We start from the raw sequence: 16,155 nt of genomic DNA, 5'->3' as shown, positions 1-16,155 counted from the left end.
GGCTCAGTACTTTGAAACTACAACTATTTTATTTCAAGAAATGCTTCTGCACTATAAGGGGGGATATTGCTTTCAGATTACAAATGGCATTCTGAAGGATTTTAAACCTCCAGACACCTCCCTCTCCATTCCTGTCCACAGGATACTGCTCAAGTTGAAAACAGTACATTTTGTTATTCCTCTGCCAAATTTTCAATAGGAAGGAAATAAAATAGATTTTTTTTTTCTCACAGAAGAAAAAAAAATCACCTAAAAACATATATGCAAGACTATAACACAAGTAAGACTATATGAGTGAACCTGGATCAGACAAATGAAATGGGATTATGACTTTGTATTGCTTTGAGGTGATTTGTTATTCTTTATGCAGATTACTAACGTATTTTCTGCTCAATTTACTTTGTACTGAAGATTTGTTCCCTGCTTGCTTCCTATAATTCTCTCTCCCAAAACAATGTTATCGAGTGGATGTCAGTTAGGAGTACAGGTCTATTATCACAACATTACCAAACTGAAAGAGATGCAGTTGCAAGAATAATTTTTCTTTTTAATTTCTCTGAAAACATTATGTCCTATAGCCAGAACTCCATGCTGTGTGATTTATCAGCATGATCCTCAATTAATCTGCAGCTGTGCCATCACAGCACATCCACATACAGCAGCTTGTGACACAACAAAACAACCTGTCCCCCAGCCAGAAAAAAAAGTTACCACCTAACCAGAAAGAAGCAGTATTTGGTATTTATAATCTAACTCTTTTAGATCAGGAAGAATGAAAAAATAAATAGAGATTTGAGATGCAGCATAAAGGACAAAGGGTTTAATCTAAATGGGGCAAGTGAAAGCTGATATTTCTGTTGCTCCTCCTTTTCCCCTGAATTGATAATTTCAGAGACAAATAAAGAAAAATATATATTTGAAACCAAAGTTCCCTTTTTATTTTAAATCAAATATTTGTAATACAGGAAAGAGAATGTAACAGGTAACTTTTCATTAACAGCTAGATGACATTCTGAAATTAATTACTATACCAATGTATTCATTGGTGCTCCCTGTTAAGAACCTGACAATATCTAACTCCATGTATACAAGACTTTTTTTCTCCTCTAAGCCCCTTTAGATTCCTTTTACTCATTAATCCAAAGTCTATGGAATTAGAAGTGATACACTTGGTTAACTAAATTCCAGTTCCCTGCTGAAAAGCAATACTTAACCTGAGAAAGGATAACTGTCCATTAACTGGGATATAAAGTGCCCTTTGGAAACTGCCGCTGGTGATATGCAAGGATCAAACTTCTGATTCCCAAAGCTGAAGTTATGTTTGCACACCTTACAGGTGCAGAAAACTGTGAACTAAGCCCTCTGTATGTGATTCATCATGGCATTAAAATTGCAGTCCCTCAATGTCATTTTACATAGTTTCATTTTATTTCATGCTGTGTTAATTTTCTAAATTTTCTTCAGCACGTTTAAATCATAAGACTGCTTCAGTGATTTGAAACAGCTAATAACAAACAAGTTACTAAGGGACCATCAAAAAGATATATCTCCAAGTAAAGTTCAAAAAAACCCCACTTGTATTTGTTTCAGATATCATCTGAATGTTGAGTATCAAATGCAAGGCACAGAAAACCTGTGGTGTCAATACAGGTTGGGGGATAAAGGGATTAAGAGCAGCCCTGACAAGAAGGACTTGGGGGGGGGTAAGAGGCTGGACATGACCCAGCCATGGGCACTCACAGCCCAGAAACCAAACGTATCCTGGGCTGCATTCAAAGCAGCGTGGCCAGCAGGGTGAGGGAGGGGATTCTCCCCATCTACACTGCTCTGGTGAGACCCCACCTGGAGTGCTGCAGCCAGCTCAGCACAAGAAGGACATAGACATGTTAGAGCTGGTCCAAAGGAGAGATGGTCAGAGGGCTGGAACAGCTCTCCTATGATGGAAGGGTGAGAGAGTTGGGGTTCTTCAGCCTGGAAAAGAGAAAGCTTCGAGGAGACTTGAAAGGGTACCTGAAGGGGACCTGAAATAAAGCTGGAGAGGAACCTTTTAGCAGGGTTGTTGCAATAGGACAAGAGGCAATGGTGTTAAACAGAGAGGATAGAAAGAAGGAAGGTTTTTTTTTTACAATGAAGGTGGTAAGGAGCAACTGGAACAGGCTGCCCAGAGAGGTGGTAGATGCCCAGGCTGCCCAGAGAGGTGGTAGATGCCCCATCCCTGGAGGCATTCAAGGTTGGGTTGGACAGGGCTCTGAGAAACCTGGTCTGGTCAAAGATGTCCCTGCCTACTGCAGAAGGTTTGGACTACAGGATCTTTGCAGGCCCCTTGCAACTCAATCTATTCTATGACTATCATTCTTTTTTAAACTATTTCATAACCATTAAAAAATCCCAACAAATTTCAAAGGTCAAAAGATTAAGGTTTAAAACCTTAAAAATTATTCAAGAACAGTTTATCTGTAAAAGCATACAGAAAAACACAATCTGTTTGTGATAAAACACAACTACAATAAAGTAGCTTAATTGTTCTTGAAAGAAGAGTAAATCACTCTAAAGGATTCAGATGTCTAAATTTTTCATATGTCAAATTTTTGAGTATTGGAGAATTGCTTCACAATATGTAAAAAATACACATTGAAATAATGACTTCTAAAAATTTCAAAGATAAATATTTTCAAGACAAATATTTACAGTTTTGTGAAGATTATGTACTTTGGCTCATTTCATGCATCCTTTGTAGCCTCATTCTCCTTTTGTATGGGACAACAAAGGAGGTAAGAGATATGACAAAATGTTGAGAAACAAAGAAAGGCTAAGCTGGACCAGCATAAAAAACATGCAGCAAATCAAGCCCTTGGGTATTCCAAAGCAGCATTAAGAAGCCCAGGCAACACCCTCCTCCATCCTTGCCGTAAAAATCTCTTAAAAAAATTCCTTAGACCTACTCAGCAATTACTGTTCCCACAGACCTCTGGCTCCCTTGCTGGCAAGGCAGGGCCATCTGGCAGCAGAGCAGCACTCCCTCCCAGGACAAGGCAAGATCTCTGCTCCACTGTGCCAGCTGCAAAGGGAGGGCAGGACAGAGGTAAGAAGATGGTGGCCAGTGCAGCTTTCCAGAAGCCATTCCACAATGCCATTCCACTTCTGCCTACCAGGTCAGTGAGATAGAAGTTTGAAGAGGTAAGGCCTTTCACACAGGGAGAGAGCCCCCAGGGAGCAGGGGAAAATGACATATGAATCTGGCTCTGAGAGCCTGGACTGCCCCGTTTCACTTGTGCAAAGCAAATGAGAAGAGGAGGAGGTCAGAGCCATTTGAACACCCCCAAGAACCAAAACTATCAATGTCCCCTCCCTGCAAAAAAAAAAACCAAACCCAAACGAAGAATACAATTCATTTTGTATGGGCTGTTCCTGCCTGGGGCAGAAGAAAAATGGGCATTTGGCTTCTCCCTCCTACTTCTCCTTTAGGTCATGAATAGAGATATGATCCTCACCACAGACACCTCATCAGACAGAACAAGAAGACAGCTCAGTCACACTGTGAGAAAGCCATCAGCCCAGTGACAAAAGAAGGACTAGGTTTTCTTGTACACCTTCTCCTTGGACACTGTTTAAACTCCAGGACAGCAAAAGCCCAGGCCAAGTGCAGCAGGCATGAAGCAGCAAATGCTGCCACTGCCACCTGGCTCCTCTTCCCATCCCTCCAGCAGTATCTAGTCCATGAACAAAGACTGCACTCCAGAAACAAACACTGCTTCTACCCTACTAAAAAGCAAAACACACTATACAGGAGAAATGCATCATTACTACAAGCAGCACTTAAGATAAAGCATCCCTTGGTGCAGACACTTCCTTCAGCAAATGAAGTACAAGGCAGGAGTGGGATGGAAGGCAGAGAAGAGGACAAGAGCATCTGTCCAGATACACAATGATGATTCTCACCTTTGGCAGTTTTTCCTGAGCTACATCACAGGACAATGAAATATTGTGCTTTTCCCTGCCACTGGCAAATGGCCAGGAGCAACAGATAACTCTTTCCTTTGAAAAGCAGCTGCCTTGGCTGTTAACTGCTCTCCAGCCAGCATTCTTCCTCCACACAGAAACCCAGCTTGGAAACACACATATTTCTGCTTTGCATCTGCCATCACAAATTCCACAGGCCTCTTCTCTTGGATTGGTACTCTGTGCCATGGTGCCCAGGAAGTGGTGCACCTTATGGCAGCACAGCTTTTGGGAACAGACATCTTCAGAGGTGCTGGTGTACTGGTGGAAGCACTCAAGCATCAGTGGAAGGAATCTCAGGGAGATGGACCTGGCCTGAAGGAATGGAGGCCATAAGAGAAGCGAGAGGGCAGCCTGGCAACTGCCTGCACACACAGGGGCATTGGGCAGCTCTGAGGGTAGCACAGCAAGTGCTGCAGGAGTGCACCTGCCACAAAGACGTTCCCTGATAGGTAACCCATTACAAGATCACGCCTGATAAGCCCTGCCTATCCCACCCTAAGCGACTCTTCGGAGACAATACAAACTTTTACTGATTAGCCTTCTACTATCCAACCTCCTTTCAATAAATCCTTCCTTTCAGGGTTCTCTTTAATTTCAGCAGATCAATCACAGACTCCTCATTCTCCTAATGCTCTCAGAATCGTCTTTGCAGTACCTTGCACGACCAGTCTTCAGCAAGGAGGCAGCTCAGCTCTGTGCACCCAGCACTCCAATGAGCACCAAGTGGTTGTGTAACCACACAAAGGTGCTGGACTTTGAAGTCCATTCAACTGTGACTGAACTGCATCACAACATCTTCCCCATGGTGACCTTCGGGTGACTAAGACAGAGATCATTCTCAGGCTATGCATCCCGAGACCATTCCTAAGCTTTCATCCAGGCTGCCAGGGTTCCCCTGGTGCCAGTGAGATGCACGTAGCCTTCACAGAGCTGAGGAGGACAGGTTCACTCCTCCAGTGCATCCTTGTCACTTCTGTAAGCTTGGGATCAAAAGTATTTGCTTGCAGCCCCTGAAACCAGTGAGCACTCTTAAAGCATAAGTACTCTGCAGGTTTTAAGATCTATATGCTCACAGTTCACCAGCAGCACTAGTGCTCTTACACAGCAACACTTACTTCATCTGATAAAGTCGCTCTTTGTAGAGAGTTCAGAAAAAGCACAGCTCTCCCATTTCTCATCCCTCCTGCCCAGACCACTGGGGATAGTACTCTTTCAAGGCTTTTACAAACTTTACCTGGAAATTACATCCTTTTTACAGAAGAGGGCTCATCTGTTTCTCTGAGGGACCACAGTAGAAGCATGAGCTTCCAGACAGTGATGCCAGCCTCTGGAGGGTGACAACAACAGTTCACACAGCCCCCACAGCTGCCAAAATTGTGCTCCTGAGCTGCAGCTCAGCACTGACAGCCCACAACCAGAACAGTGAGGATGCTTTGTCCTCAAGGCAGCTACAGAAATCCGAGACTTGAAAAATAGTGTGATTTTGCCTGTTTTGCCTGGTTTCATGTTTGACGTGGATTAAATGTCAATAACTATACACTAAATCTCTAGTTCAAAATTCTAATTCTGTAAATAAGCAAACAATCATTGATTCCATATGCCACTCTGGCTGAAAGGCAACCCCTCCTCCCTCTTAATTAACAGCCCTCTTCAAATTCCATCAGTGTTCATGTAAACATCCCATCAAATAAGCTTATCTCTACTATATGAATAATTCAAAACCTTTAGGTTTATGAGGAAAATCAGTAACAAACCTGCCTGAACAAAAATTATTAGTGTTATTTAGTTGGGTTACAAATACAAGCTTTAAGTTGCTATTCAGTAAATAAATTAATTTGCTTTTTGTATTGTGTCTGAGTACTCCCTCCAAGCACATCCTTTGAGGCTTCACATTTCAAAAGGAAAATTTCACACTTACTGCTTTTAGTGCAAAAGTTTGGGCTGGTACTTTTTATATGAGAGAAGGCATTACCCTTTGAAGAGCAAAAGGGATTGTTAAGTTAAAGCTTAACAATCAAAAGAGCTTTTACAGCTACTGCTTTCAAATTTGAAACATTATTTTTAGCTTAGACAGCATGACAGTAACACACTCAGTTATAACTAGCACCACAGGTACAGGCTGGCTGGAGAATGGAACAAGACTAGACCTGGGGAGACAGACTTGGGAGTGTTTGTGGTTGAAAAGCTTAACATGACCTGGCAATTTGTGCAGTCCAGAAATCAAACCATGTCCTGGGCTGCATCCAAAGCAGCTTGTCCAAGAGGGCCAGGGAGGGGATTCTGTCCCTCTGCTCTGGTGAGACCCGACCTGCAGTGCATCCAGCTCTGGGGTCCTCTGCACAGGAAGGACAAGGAACTGTTGGAGAAGTCCAGAGGAGGCTACCAAGATGATCAGAGGGCTGGATCACCTCTCCTGTGAGGCCAGGCTGAGAGAGTTGTGGCTGTTCAGCCTGGAGAAGAGAAGGCTCCAGGGAGACCTTAAAGCAGCCTACAGTACCTGAAGAGGGCCTACAAGAGCTGGAAAGTGACTTTTCACAAGAACACTAAGTGATAGGACAAGGGGGAATAGACTTAAACTAAAGAAGGACAGGTTTAGATAAGACATCAGGAAGAAATTCTTTACTATGAAGGTGGTGAGGCAGAAGAAAAGTTGCCCAGAGAATCTGTGGACTCCCCATCCCTGGAAATGCTCAAGACCAGGTTGGATGGGGCTGTGAACAACTTGGTCTAGTGAAAGGTTTGCTGTCAGTGACAGGGAAGATGGAATGTGATGATCTTTAAGGTCCCTTCCTACACAAACCATTCTGAGATTCTATGAAGAATTCATCCTATCTAAAGCTACCAGGGGAAATGTTCAGACACGTTTTGTACCTTCAGCAGTATGTAGTGCAGAACTATCACCATGCATTTCATTCTCAAGTGAAATACAAGGAAAATAGTAAAGTTAAGAACAAAAACATCACCCAAAACCCAGAGAGTATATAGAGCAAACTTAATTTAGTTCACCCCATAGAGAAATGTTAGCTTATTGAATTTTGCTTACTGAAGGTTCATTTACCTAGAAGACTAAAAACTCTTGAGAGGGCTTTATCCTCAGTTGTGTAAACAATCTTGAATGTAATATGTATTTAAGGGCTCATAAAAGGGAAAGAGGTGATGCCTATAGTAAGTAACCATTTTGGTTACTTTTCCAAAGTAAGTGAAATTTTCAAATTCAGGAATAATGTTCTTTAAAACCAAACAAAAACCCCATAAAAATCCCCTCAAATCCCACAAAGTACAACAAAACTAAAAAAAAAAACAACCAACCAAACAAAAAAACCCATCAAAACAAAAAACAAACAACCCACTAAAAAAAATTAAATGGTTTGCAAGTAGAACTAACTTAAGTTTTATTTCCAATGGGCAGTCTTAGCTGCAGACAAAAAAATCCAGGCTTTGGACAACATCTTTAAGTTTGCATTCCCTTTTCTTTTTGTCAGATGTGGAAAAGCATGCATCATCTTCATGATTAAAGCTATTTTTGTCGTACACAAAGGGTGTGAACTATGGTGTACAAAGGAGTGCACTGAAGTCTTAAAGCTCCCCACTCTGCCATGACTCATGCACACAGAATATACAGGCCATGAATCCTTGGCACGTATCTTCATGGAGTACACAGTAATCTACATCCCTCATATCTTACACCAAATAGAAATCTAATCCTAAAATAAAAAAAAAAAAAACCACAACCAATCAACACTTACGAAAACCCAATAAAGAAAAAAATAATTATGTGCAAACTTGAACTCCTTTCCCTCCTGTTAATTTGAAAAAGATTGTATGGTCTCCATCAGAAATGATATGTTCCTATTGAGAGGCAAGAGTCCAAGAGCTGATCCAATCCAGCTCAAAATTCCCTCTGAGCACTGACAGCTCTTCAGCCTGGCTGTGTGAAAGGCTGACAGCATCTGCAGCTGACAGCTACCAACAGAGCAACAGAGTGATTGGACTGGCACACATCCATCTGCTTTCACTTCCCCTGAGCCTGATGATAGGGGTGCAGGGTGGAAAGCATGGGAGGATCAACCCAACACAAAGCTGGACTGACAGGGTCTTTCTTCAGAGTGAGCCTGCACCAACTTTCAAATCCACATCCCAAGTGGCAAAACAAAACTCACCTTCACAGGGCATGTGTCTGCTACCCATACGACTGTGGGTTTTTTTTTTTCTCTTTCCTTTTGAAAACCCATCTCTATGTGTAACCAACCAACATCCCGTGTCCCAGTTTAATTCACGCTAATTGTTATCTGTGTTGACTAGGTTTCCTTCCTTACCGAGGTGCTTTGAACAGTACAGTCACAAGATAGCCTGCTACTTCAGCACAGACAACCAAAGGGATATTTTGCAAGCAAAATAAGAAACCCTCTTCAGGGCATGTCTGGGAAAGAGAGCATTATATAGGCAGTATGAGGCAGCCACAGGTGGAACAGAAGACTTAAAGTTCAATAGAAACAGTAGTTTCACTCACTACCACTGCCTCCACAGCTCACTGATGTAAGCAGAGGTTTTTCTCCCTTTCATGCAAAGAACAGTATTTTTTCCTCATATCCATGTGTGACTCTATACATAACATGAAACTGTGATAGTTTCTTCAACAGGAGGGAAATGGTGCAATGGTGCTCTTCAAAAAAGCATAAAGCTGTTACAGGTATTTTGCTAGATAATTCTCTGGCTAAATTTCCTTTTTAAGACTTCCTCTTGCACTCTGAACACCCAAACTTGCATAAGGTGGTAGGACACACAAAAAACCCACCAGATTTTCCCTTGGAGAAATGGGTTTTTTAAAGAAGTTAAAAAAAATTGTTTTAAAAGAAAGCCAAGTATCTTGCTCTGGAAAGTGCACTTAACTTTTCCTTGATGAAAATAGGAGTGATCTGAAAATGGACATAATCTTTCCTCTTTGATCAACACAGCAAAAATGAAACACCAGAAATACTTACAATTCCTAAGGCAAGTACATCTACATCTGCTTTAGGCTATTTTGGCTGTAGCATTTATATACTCTAATTATTTTGTGCATTAAATACCATAAATATCCCTGTTGATTTTTGATCTATTTGTGGGTTCCAACATACAGCTGTATTTCATTTCTTCAAGAGGGACTCTTCATTCTGCAAGTAGGACTGTTACACCAATGCATTTCAGGGACAATCATTATTATTTATGGGTAAACCAGTGTTGCTAACAGCTTTTCCCTATGTTACCGTTCAATTTTATGTCTGTGTACCTACACCAAAGCCTACCTCTGTGGGACAGAGGAAGAAAATTTACTTATGATTTACTTTGAAAGCAAGTGAACAATCACTTAGCTTTATGTGGCAGGAAATTTGCAGTCCATTTGCAACACAAAAAATACCTTTGTAAGCAAAACAAATCCTAGCAATTTCTTCAGAGACAACAGATCTTTCTCTAAGACAATACACTTGATTAATAGAAGTATTTTCTCTCTCTTTATGAGTAAGCTCCCTCCGCAACTTAGCTTAACCTACTGTACTTGTAGCACAACATTAAGTATTTCTCCCTTGTATGCACGTATCTGGGGTTCTATTGATAGCTGCCATCTGCAAAAGGTATTTTATTTGACTGGCATGCACAGAATACATTTGGTTAAGCACATAAGGAAGAGAAGAAGAGTTAGTAGCAGAGAGTAAGTTACATATCTCATAGAAAGACAATCTCATAGAAAGACAATCTCATAGAAAGACAATCATGCAGGTTACATCCACCTACCTGTACTAGTGCGATATGTGCCTGTGTGTGCTGGTTGCAGAGGGTCCCCCTGACTCTGGCTGAGACTCCTCATAGGGGGCTTCTGATAAACTCTGTCTTCGTAAATAGGATCTATATGGTGTTCTGGAGACTGCAGTGCCCTTAACTCGGAGCCAAGGTGGCTGTGCTGGCTGCTGTAAGATGCCCGAGACCCAGCTGCAAACAGATTTATAAGAGACGTTTAAGAGGGAGAAAACGAGAGACAAATACAGGATCTGACTACTAAAATTTTACTTGAAAGTAGCATTTAAACACAAAAAAAAATCTCAAACAATGTTAAGTAGTAAGTGTTTTCAACACGCAAATAGAAATAGCAATCAAGGGCAGCTACAGCTCCACTTAATCCCTTTTAGCTGCATCATTCAGCTGCCTGCATCTACACAAAAATCCCATTTCTTCTAAGGAAACTACATATTTTGGTGAGATAGATATCATGATTATCACCTCTTCTTAAACAGAGACCAAAGAACCCACCACCTCCTCTCAAAAATAATAAAAAAAACCCCAACTCTTCCCCCCTCAAAAACCAAAAAAAATCCCAAAATCAAACTAAACCCAAACCAACTTCCTCCCCCCCCCCCCCCAATAAAAAACTCCAAACAAACGAAAACAAACAAGAAAAGGCAAAAGTTCTACAACCCAGGAATATCTTGAACTAAACGGGTCCAGGATTTGGGGAGGCAGGAGGGTTGGGGAGAAAAAAGCAGCAGCAGTCAGAATGAGCTTCACATGTTATGCCCATAGCTGAAGACCTACAAATGAAATAAGCTGGAGCTGATGAATGGATGTAGTTTTACATGAAGGCTGATCATTCGAATGCTTCTCAAAATTGCAATAGAATGGTGCAATCAACATTTTGTGTTGTGCCTTATCAACATTTTGTCTTCTACACTTTGAAAAAAAATCAAGTTGCTAAGACTTTCTACAACTTAAATATCCTCTGAGAATGAATAAATTAAACACACCTCCTTAAAAAAAAACATTTTAAGGATATAGCTTATTTCCTTTTTTTTTTGGTAAATAACAAGATCACACACGATTTTATTAAAACATCTTCTTATTTTACTATTAAAACCAGATTATATTAGAACATTTAAAAAAAGAGACTTGTATATTTCCAGATGTGATTGAAGTTGTCATTTCAATTCTTTTGCCACTCAGGTACTTCATCTCTGTGGTCTGTTATTAAGATTGGCAAGAAGAGTCATGGGGATGCTGTACAAACATTACAGATTTTGAAGGTAAGAATAAAGTAAAGTAGGCAATAAGTATGCAAGTGACACTTTGCAAATGTCAGATCTACACCACAAAGTGGTAACATGCTATTTAAGTTGTTTAGAAAAGCAATCAAAGATACAAGTCTTCTGGCCCTTGCTGCTAGTTCTGTGAGGTTGAAATCCTGGATGCAGGTGATGCTCCACTGGCTGACCTTGTACTGCTCAGACCATGGGTGTAGCCATTCCTGCTGAAAGCCTCTGCCACAATCATTGTGTTTGCAGTGGTTTTGTTGCATAAACAGACACTAAATACTTTTAAAATGCAAAGCACAGATATAAAGTAAGGTGAGATAGCAACATAGGATGGAAATGAGGAATATACACTGACACAACATTACTTAAATTTTAATACAAATTGTCAGGAGAAAAGAATAATCTATCCCCTTTCCTTCTTCTAATCAGCTTGTGCCATATACGTGCTTTCTTCTGAGTTTTTCAACTTCCGTGCATGTTTTTAGTGGAATGCCCTATTTGCATATTTTTCCCTTCTAACATTTTCCAGTCTGGCTTGCCATTAGCACATTGCTGAAAGTAATTCTGTTGCTCCCCTTACTATAAAGTCTGCCAAGAATCCCAAATATTTTATCTCTAATGACAGCAATTATCCAGAAAGTTGATATTACTATTACAAAATTAAATTCTTCATGGTCTACATTTTCAAAGTGCTCTTTAGCCCTGCACCCTTAAGACTGATTTTCAGAACAACTGAACTGCTCCCACCAAGGTCTTGTATCCTCCAGAGTGGCCTGAAAAACAGCCTGTTGTGATTATGTCCAAATTTCAATGCATATTTGGCTCAATTTGTATCAGAGGAAAAGATACAGAAAAATTGAGGAGAGTATTTCAGATAGTTAACAGTGTACCAACAAATCAGACTTGCTACAGAATAAAGAACTACAACTTATTCTGGAAGCACTACAGTTCTTTTGCCCACATACAAGTTAACGATGGTTTTTGAACAATATTTTCTAACTCAGCTTCCTGTAAGCCAAAAGATTTTTCCCATTGAACTCAGTAGCAGTATAACCCAGATATCAGCATGTTTCCAAACTATAATTCATACTCTGCCAATAGTTCAGTACTTGCAAGTGCTGATACTAGTCTAAATAGAAGCTTAATATTAATTTATTATGCCAATATTGAACAGAGATTTGCAAATATATATATGCAAATAAAATATTTGCAAATTATATATGTAATTAAGACTTTAACACTACTGTACTAAACAGTAAGCACATGTATAACCAGAGAAACTTCTTGACCAAAACATTTAACCAATCTGACTTGACTGAAAACGATTAAGTGGCAATCTAAAAACAACTACAATGCATCTGAGTAACAACATTATGACTCAACATCCCCCCCCGGAAGTTCAAGAGTTAAAACCCTATCAGGGAGTAACTGCCACTATCCCTCTAACACTTCAAGAAAACAAAGATTTCTAAAGGTAACTAAAATAGTTTCATTTTAGAAACTAAAGCACTCTCAAATCTCAGAAATTAAGGCCACTTTAAAATCATGCCTCTTAAACACCTTAAGTTTTAAGCAAAAATTATACTTTTCTATATGCATTTTTACCACACTATTTTCAAATTATCAGATATCACTATTTAAACACAAAACACTACCACCCTTTAAGGTTCCTAAATCTAGTTAAAAAGACAATAAATCAGAACATTTATAAAAAGATGTAACACCATCATACTTTTTAATGTTTCTATTAAGTTGGTATTTATAAAACTAGAACAGCAAGTTGATTTAAGTTAAAATTTCTTTTCAATTGCTCCTAGACGTTTTTCTACGTATTAATTTATTCAAGTCTCAACTGAGGAGCAACAGGTTTTTATTGCATATTTTATTTAAATATTAAAATCAACTAACTAGTACCTGTTATACCAAGAGTTTTATCCAGGAAAGGTCACACAGGTAACTTGGGATTTCAGACAACTGAATCCCACTTCATTTACACACTCAACCCTCCACCATATTCTGCTGCTTTGGAAGGCACAGGAGAGACAGTTGAGATAACTGATCAAAACAAAGACCATGAACTCAAAGAACTGATGTTACTGAGAAGGAGAGGTCTAACAGGTCTCCTGCCTGTATCCCGGGTTAGCAGCCAACAGCTACATCCTTTCTTATTCAAAGCCACAAGCTGATCTGTATCACTGCCTCCAAAAATTGTTGCATTAAAGCAGTTTGAAGCTCATAGAGGCCAGAAAACCAACCAGGTCAGAATGGAAAACCAGTAACCAATATGCTACTAGGAAGCAATAAAAGATAAGATCAGCAAGGCCCATGAGCAGTCTGGCATTAAGGAAGCTCACCGCCCTCAGAAGTGGCTTCCCCAAACCTAGAGGCAACATGAATGCATGGCTCCCTCCAAACTGCACTCGCCAAGACCAGTTCTTATCCAGCTGCCAGCCCTTCACTCCACTAATAGCACTGCACCTCTCTGGGTTGCCTGAAATCAAACCAGTGATGTGCATCAAAGCCACACACCTTTCTCCTACATATTCGGAAATGGACTCAGCCCTACTCCCTGACCAGCCCACCCTGACAGCAATACTGTTTTTCTTTCAGAGACGTAATCGGGCATCAAGCCCATTCACAGACACGTCTATGCTCAAGTTCAAAGAAAAGTTATTATTAAACTTTCAGTCCTGCTAGTCATTATTTACAGATGATGTATTCAGCACCAGAGCATAGCCAGAACTCTCATGATCATGGTGGTCAAAAAGTGGGGTAGTAGATTAATTTAAAAAGCCCAAACAAACCAAACCAATCCAAGAAGAACTAAACCATTACTTAGGGGTTCAAGAAACCATCTATTAATCAATTATTCCAATAGTCCAATCTTGTTTGACAAAAGACTGAGAAATTATTTGATTGCAATGCCAGAGATGCATCACAGCAGAAGGTATATAGACTATACAGCTCTAAAATAACTGTGAGAGGCACCAAATCACCAAATTAAGAAAAAAAAAAAGTTAAATATATTTTTTTAGAACAGAAACTGATTAACTATATGAACAATAGCATATAGTAAGGAGAGTCTTCTCTGTCTTCTGAAGCCTCCAAGACTGAAACCTGAAAGCAAGTGGAACGTCCTATCTTCTGCATCACTGTGGAGCTTTTAGAAGTCATCTGTGGCCAGGTTCCACTGGAGTATTACATGAGCACCCAGCCAGGTGAACTGGATTAGGGCAACAAGGATAACCTAGAACTGTCCAGATGAAAATACACATTCCTACATGTGGTATTTCATCACTTCCCACATTCAAGAGGGGCAATAGAAAGAAGACATGAAAAGTGCAGTCCTACCAAACTGGATCAGAAAGTCAATCCCCACTCTTTACACTTGAAAAATGTCCACCCTAATAGCTAATTTTTTCCGTATTAGTTAGATACATTCCTCAGCAGTATAGGGAAATAGTTGTTTCCTAAGAAAATACTCTTTTCTGACAAAGTCTCACTTCCCACAGGAAGATAAATACTGCAATCAGACAAGTGTAACATGAGAGAAATATAATCCCTAATTGCTCTTCAGAACTGGTGCAGGCTGTCAAGAAAATAAATACAACAGACATGTTTGAGTGATACTGTTTATCTGACAGTTTAGGTCAATAAAGGAAACCAATATATTGGCATTTGTCATTGTAAGAAACTAAAGGCATTAAAATTACTGAAATTAATGGATCACAGGCATTGCTATGCTCTAATAAATCTTGGGCAGTTTTTATTTGTGCCTCTTTTGAAAGGCTTTATAACTTGTCATCCTGCCTTGCTAAGAAGAAGCCCTACAATGTCATGATACTCTCTAAACATCTCTAATAGGAAGAGCATACGGTACTGCCCTACTGTCCAGGATTTAAGAGCTCCTTGGAAACACAAAATATGCAAGTGATAATCTCAATGTTAAAAAAAACCATTAAGATTTGACCAGATATACCATTCAGCCCTCATTGAGAAATTCTTGATCATTAAATACATTGATCAAGACTCCTGTTAAACAATTGCCTTATGTATATGATGGAGGAACATCATTAGTGACACACGAGCTGAAGATCAGCAACCATTGTATTACCCCTTATCAGGTACATGTTAACAACTTAATTTAATTAATTAAACTTTGTTGCAACCCCACACCTTTCAATACACAGCAGGCCTCTAGCTACTTGAGGTTGTAAGTACCAAAATCAAACTGAACAAACTATAACACTTTGCACTTAGAAGATGCATCTTTCTGACAAGGAAGATTAAAAATCCACAGCTGCCTGCATCAATTCTTAATTTTAAATATAATGACAACATTGTTTACACTACAAGTTTAAAAAAAGAAAACATCGAACAACCACCAACCCTAGACTATGGTAAAATTGCAATAAGCCCATCATTGAAATAAGAGCGTGCAGGCACAGAATCTGAAAGAGAATCACAGGAATTTTGTGGCTTTGATATGTTGCATGCTTTTCAGAGGACTGAAAGAACTTTTTGATTTAAACAGCACATCATGGCTGAAAATGCTTTTTGACGTAAGCTTCTCTTAGATGCTTGTCCTAAAATGCTACTATGAAATAAACAATAGCATAATAATAATGCTATTTATTAAATAAATATATATATATACAGTAGATCAGGTCACAGCTTCACTGCAATTCTGAAAATGCAACATGTGAGAAAGAGCATATGAACAGTGGGATTTTCACTCTGAACTCATATGTTATGAAACCTGTTTTACAGACACTAACCTATTTTAATTTACATAGTAAAGAAATTGATGTGAACATAAGTGCAGAATTAGAAGTGAACAGGAGGAGAAGTGGAGTCAAACATTCACAGCTCAAGTTTTGATACTGACTTTGTTTTGTGCCAGAAATTTAAGCAGAAACATCTCCAAAATGCCTGCCTGAATGTATGCATCTTCTTATAATAACATTGGAAAAGGAAAGGATGATCTACAAGTAATATGACTATAAATAAAACTAATAGAACTCAGATAAGGGAAATATAAGAGCAATCTGTGATGAAAATTACTGTACCAAAGAGAAGAAAACCCTTCTAA

General features: G+C 39.6%; 1 protein-coding gene across 11 annotated transcripts in view; it reads right to left on the bottom strand.

Moving 5' to 3' along the window:
* Positions 1-16,155, bottom strand: part of CTNND2 (catenin delta 2) — a 631,469-nt gene that overhangs the window by 236,435 nt on the left and 378,879 nt on the right. For all 11 annotated transcript variants that reach the window (XR_008434168.1, XM_053959428.1, XM_053959656.1 and 8 more), the window contains one exon: positions 9,775-9,969. Coding sequence is in view for 10 of the 11 variants with exons in the window: in XM_053959428.1 (XP_053815403.1) it covers positions 9,775-9,969 (195 nt within the window). In the remaining variant the exon portion in view is untranslated. The remainder of the gene's footprint in view (positions 1-9,774; positions 9,970-16,155) is intronic.

This window comes from Vidua chalybeata, chromosome 1, assembly GCF_026979565.1.
Source record: "Vidua chalybeata isolate OUT-0048 chromosome 1, bVidCha1 merged haplotype, whole genome shotgun sequence".
Classification (NCBI taxonomy): domain Eukaryota; kingdom Metazoa; phylum Chordata; class Aves; order Passeriformes; family Viduidae; genus Vidua; species Vidua chalybeata.
Note: the sequence above shows the minus strand (reverse complement) of the source record. Positions and strands in the feature narration are given on the sequence as shown.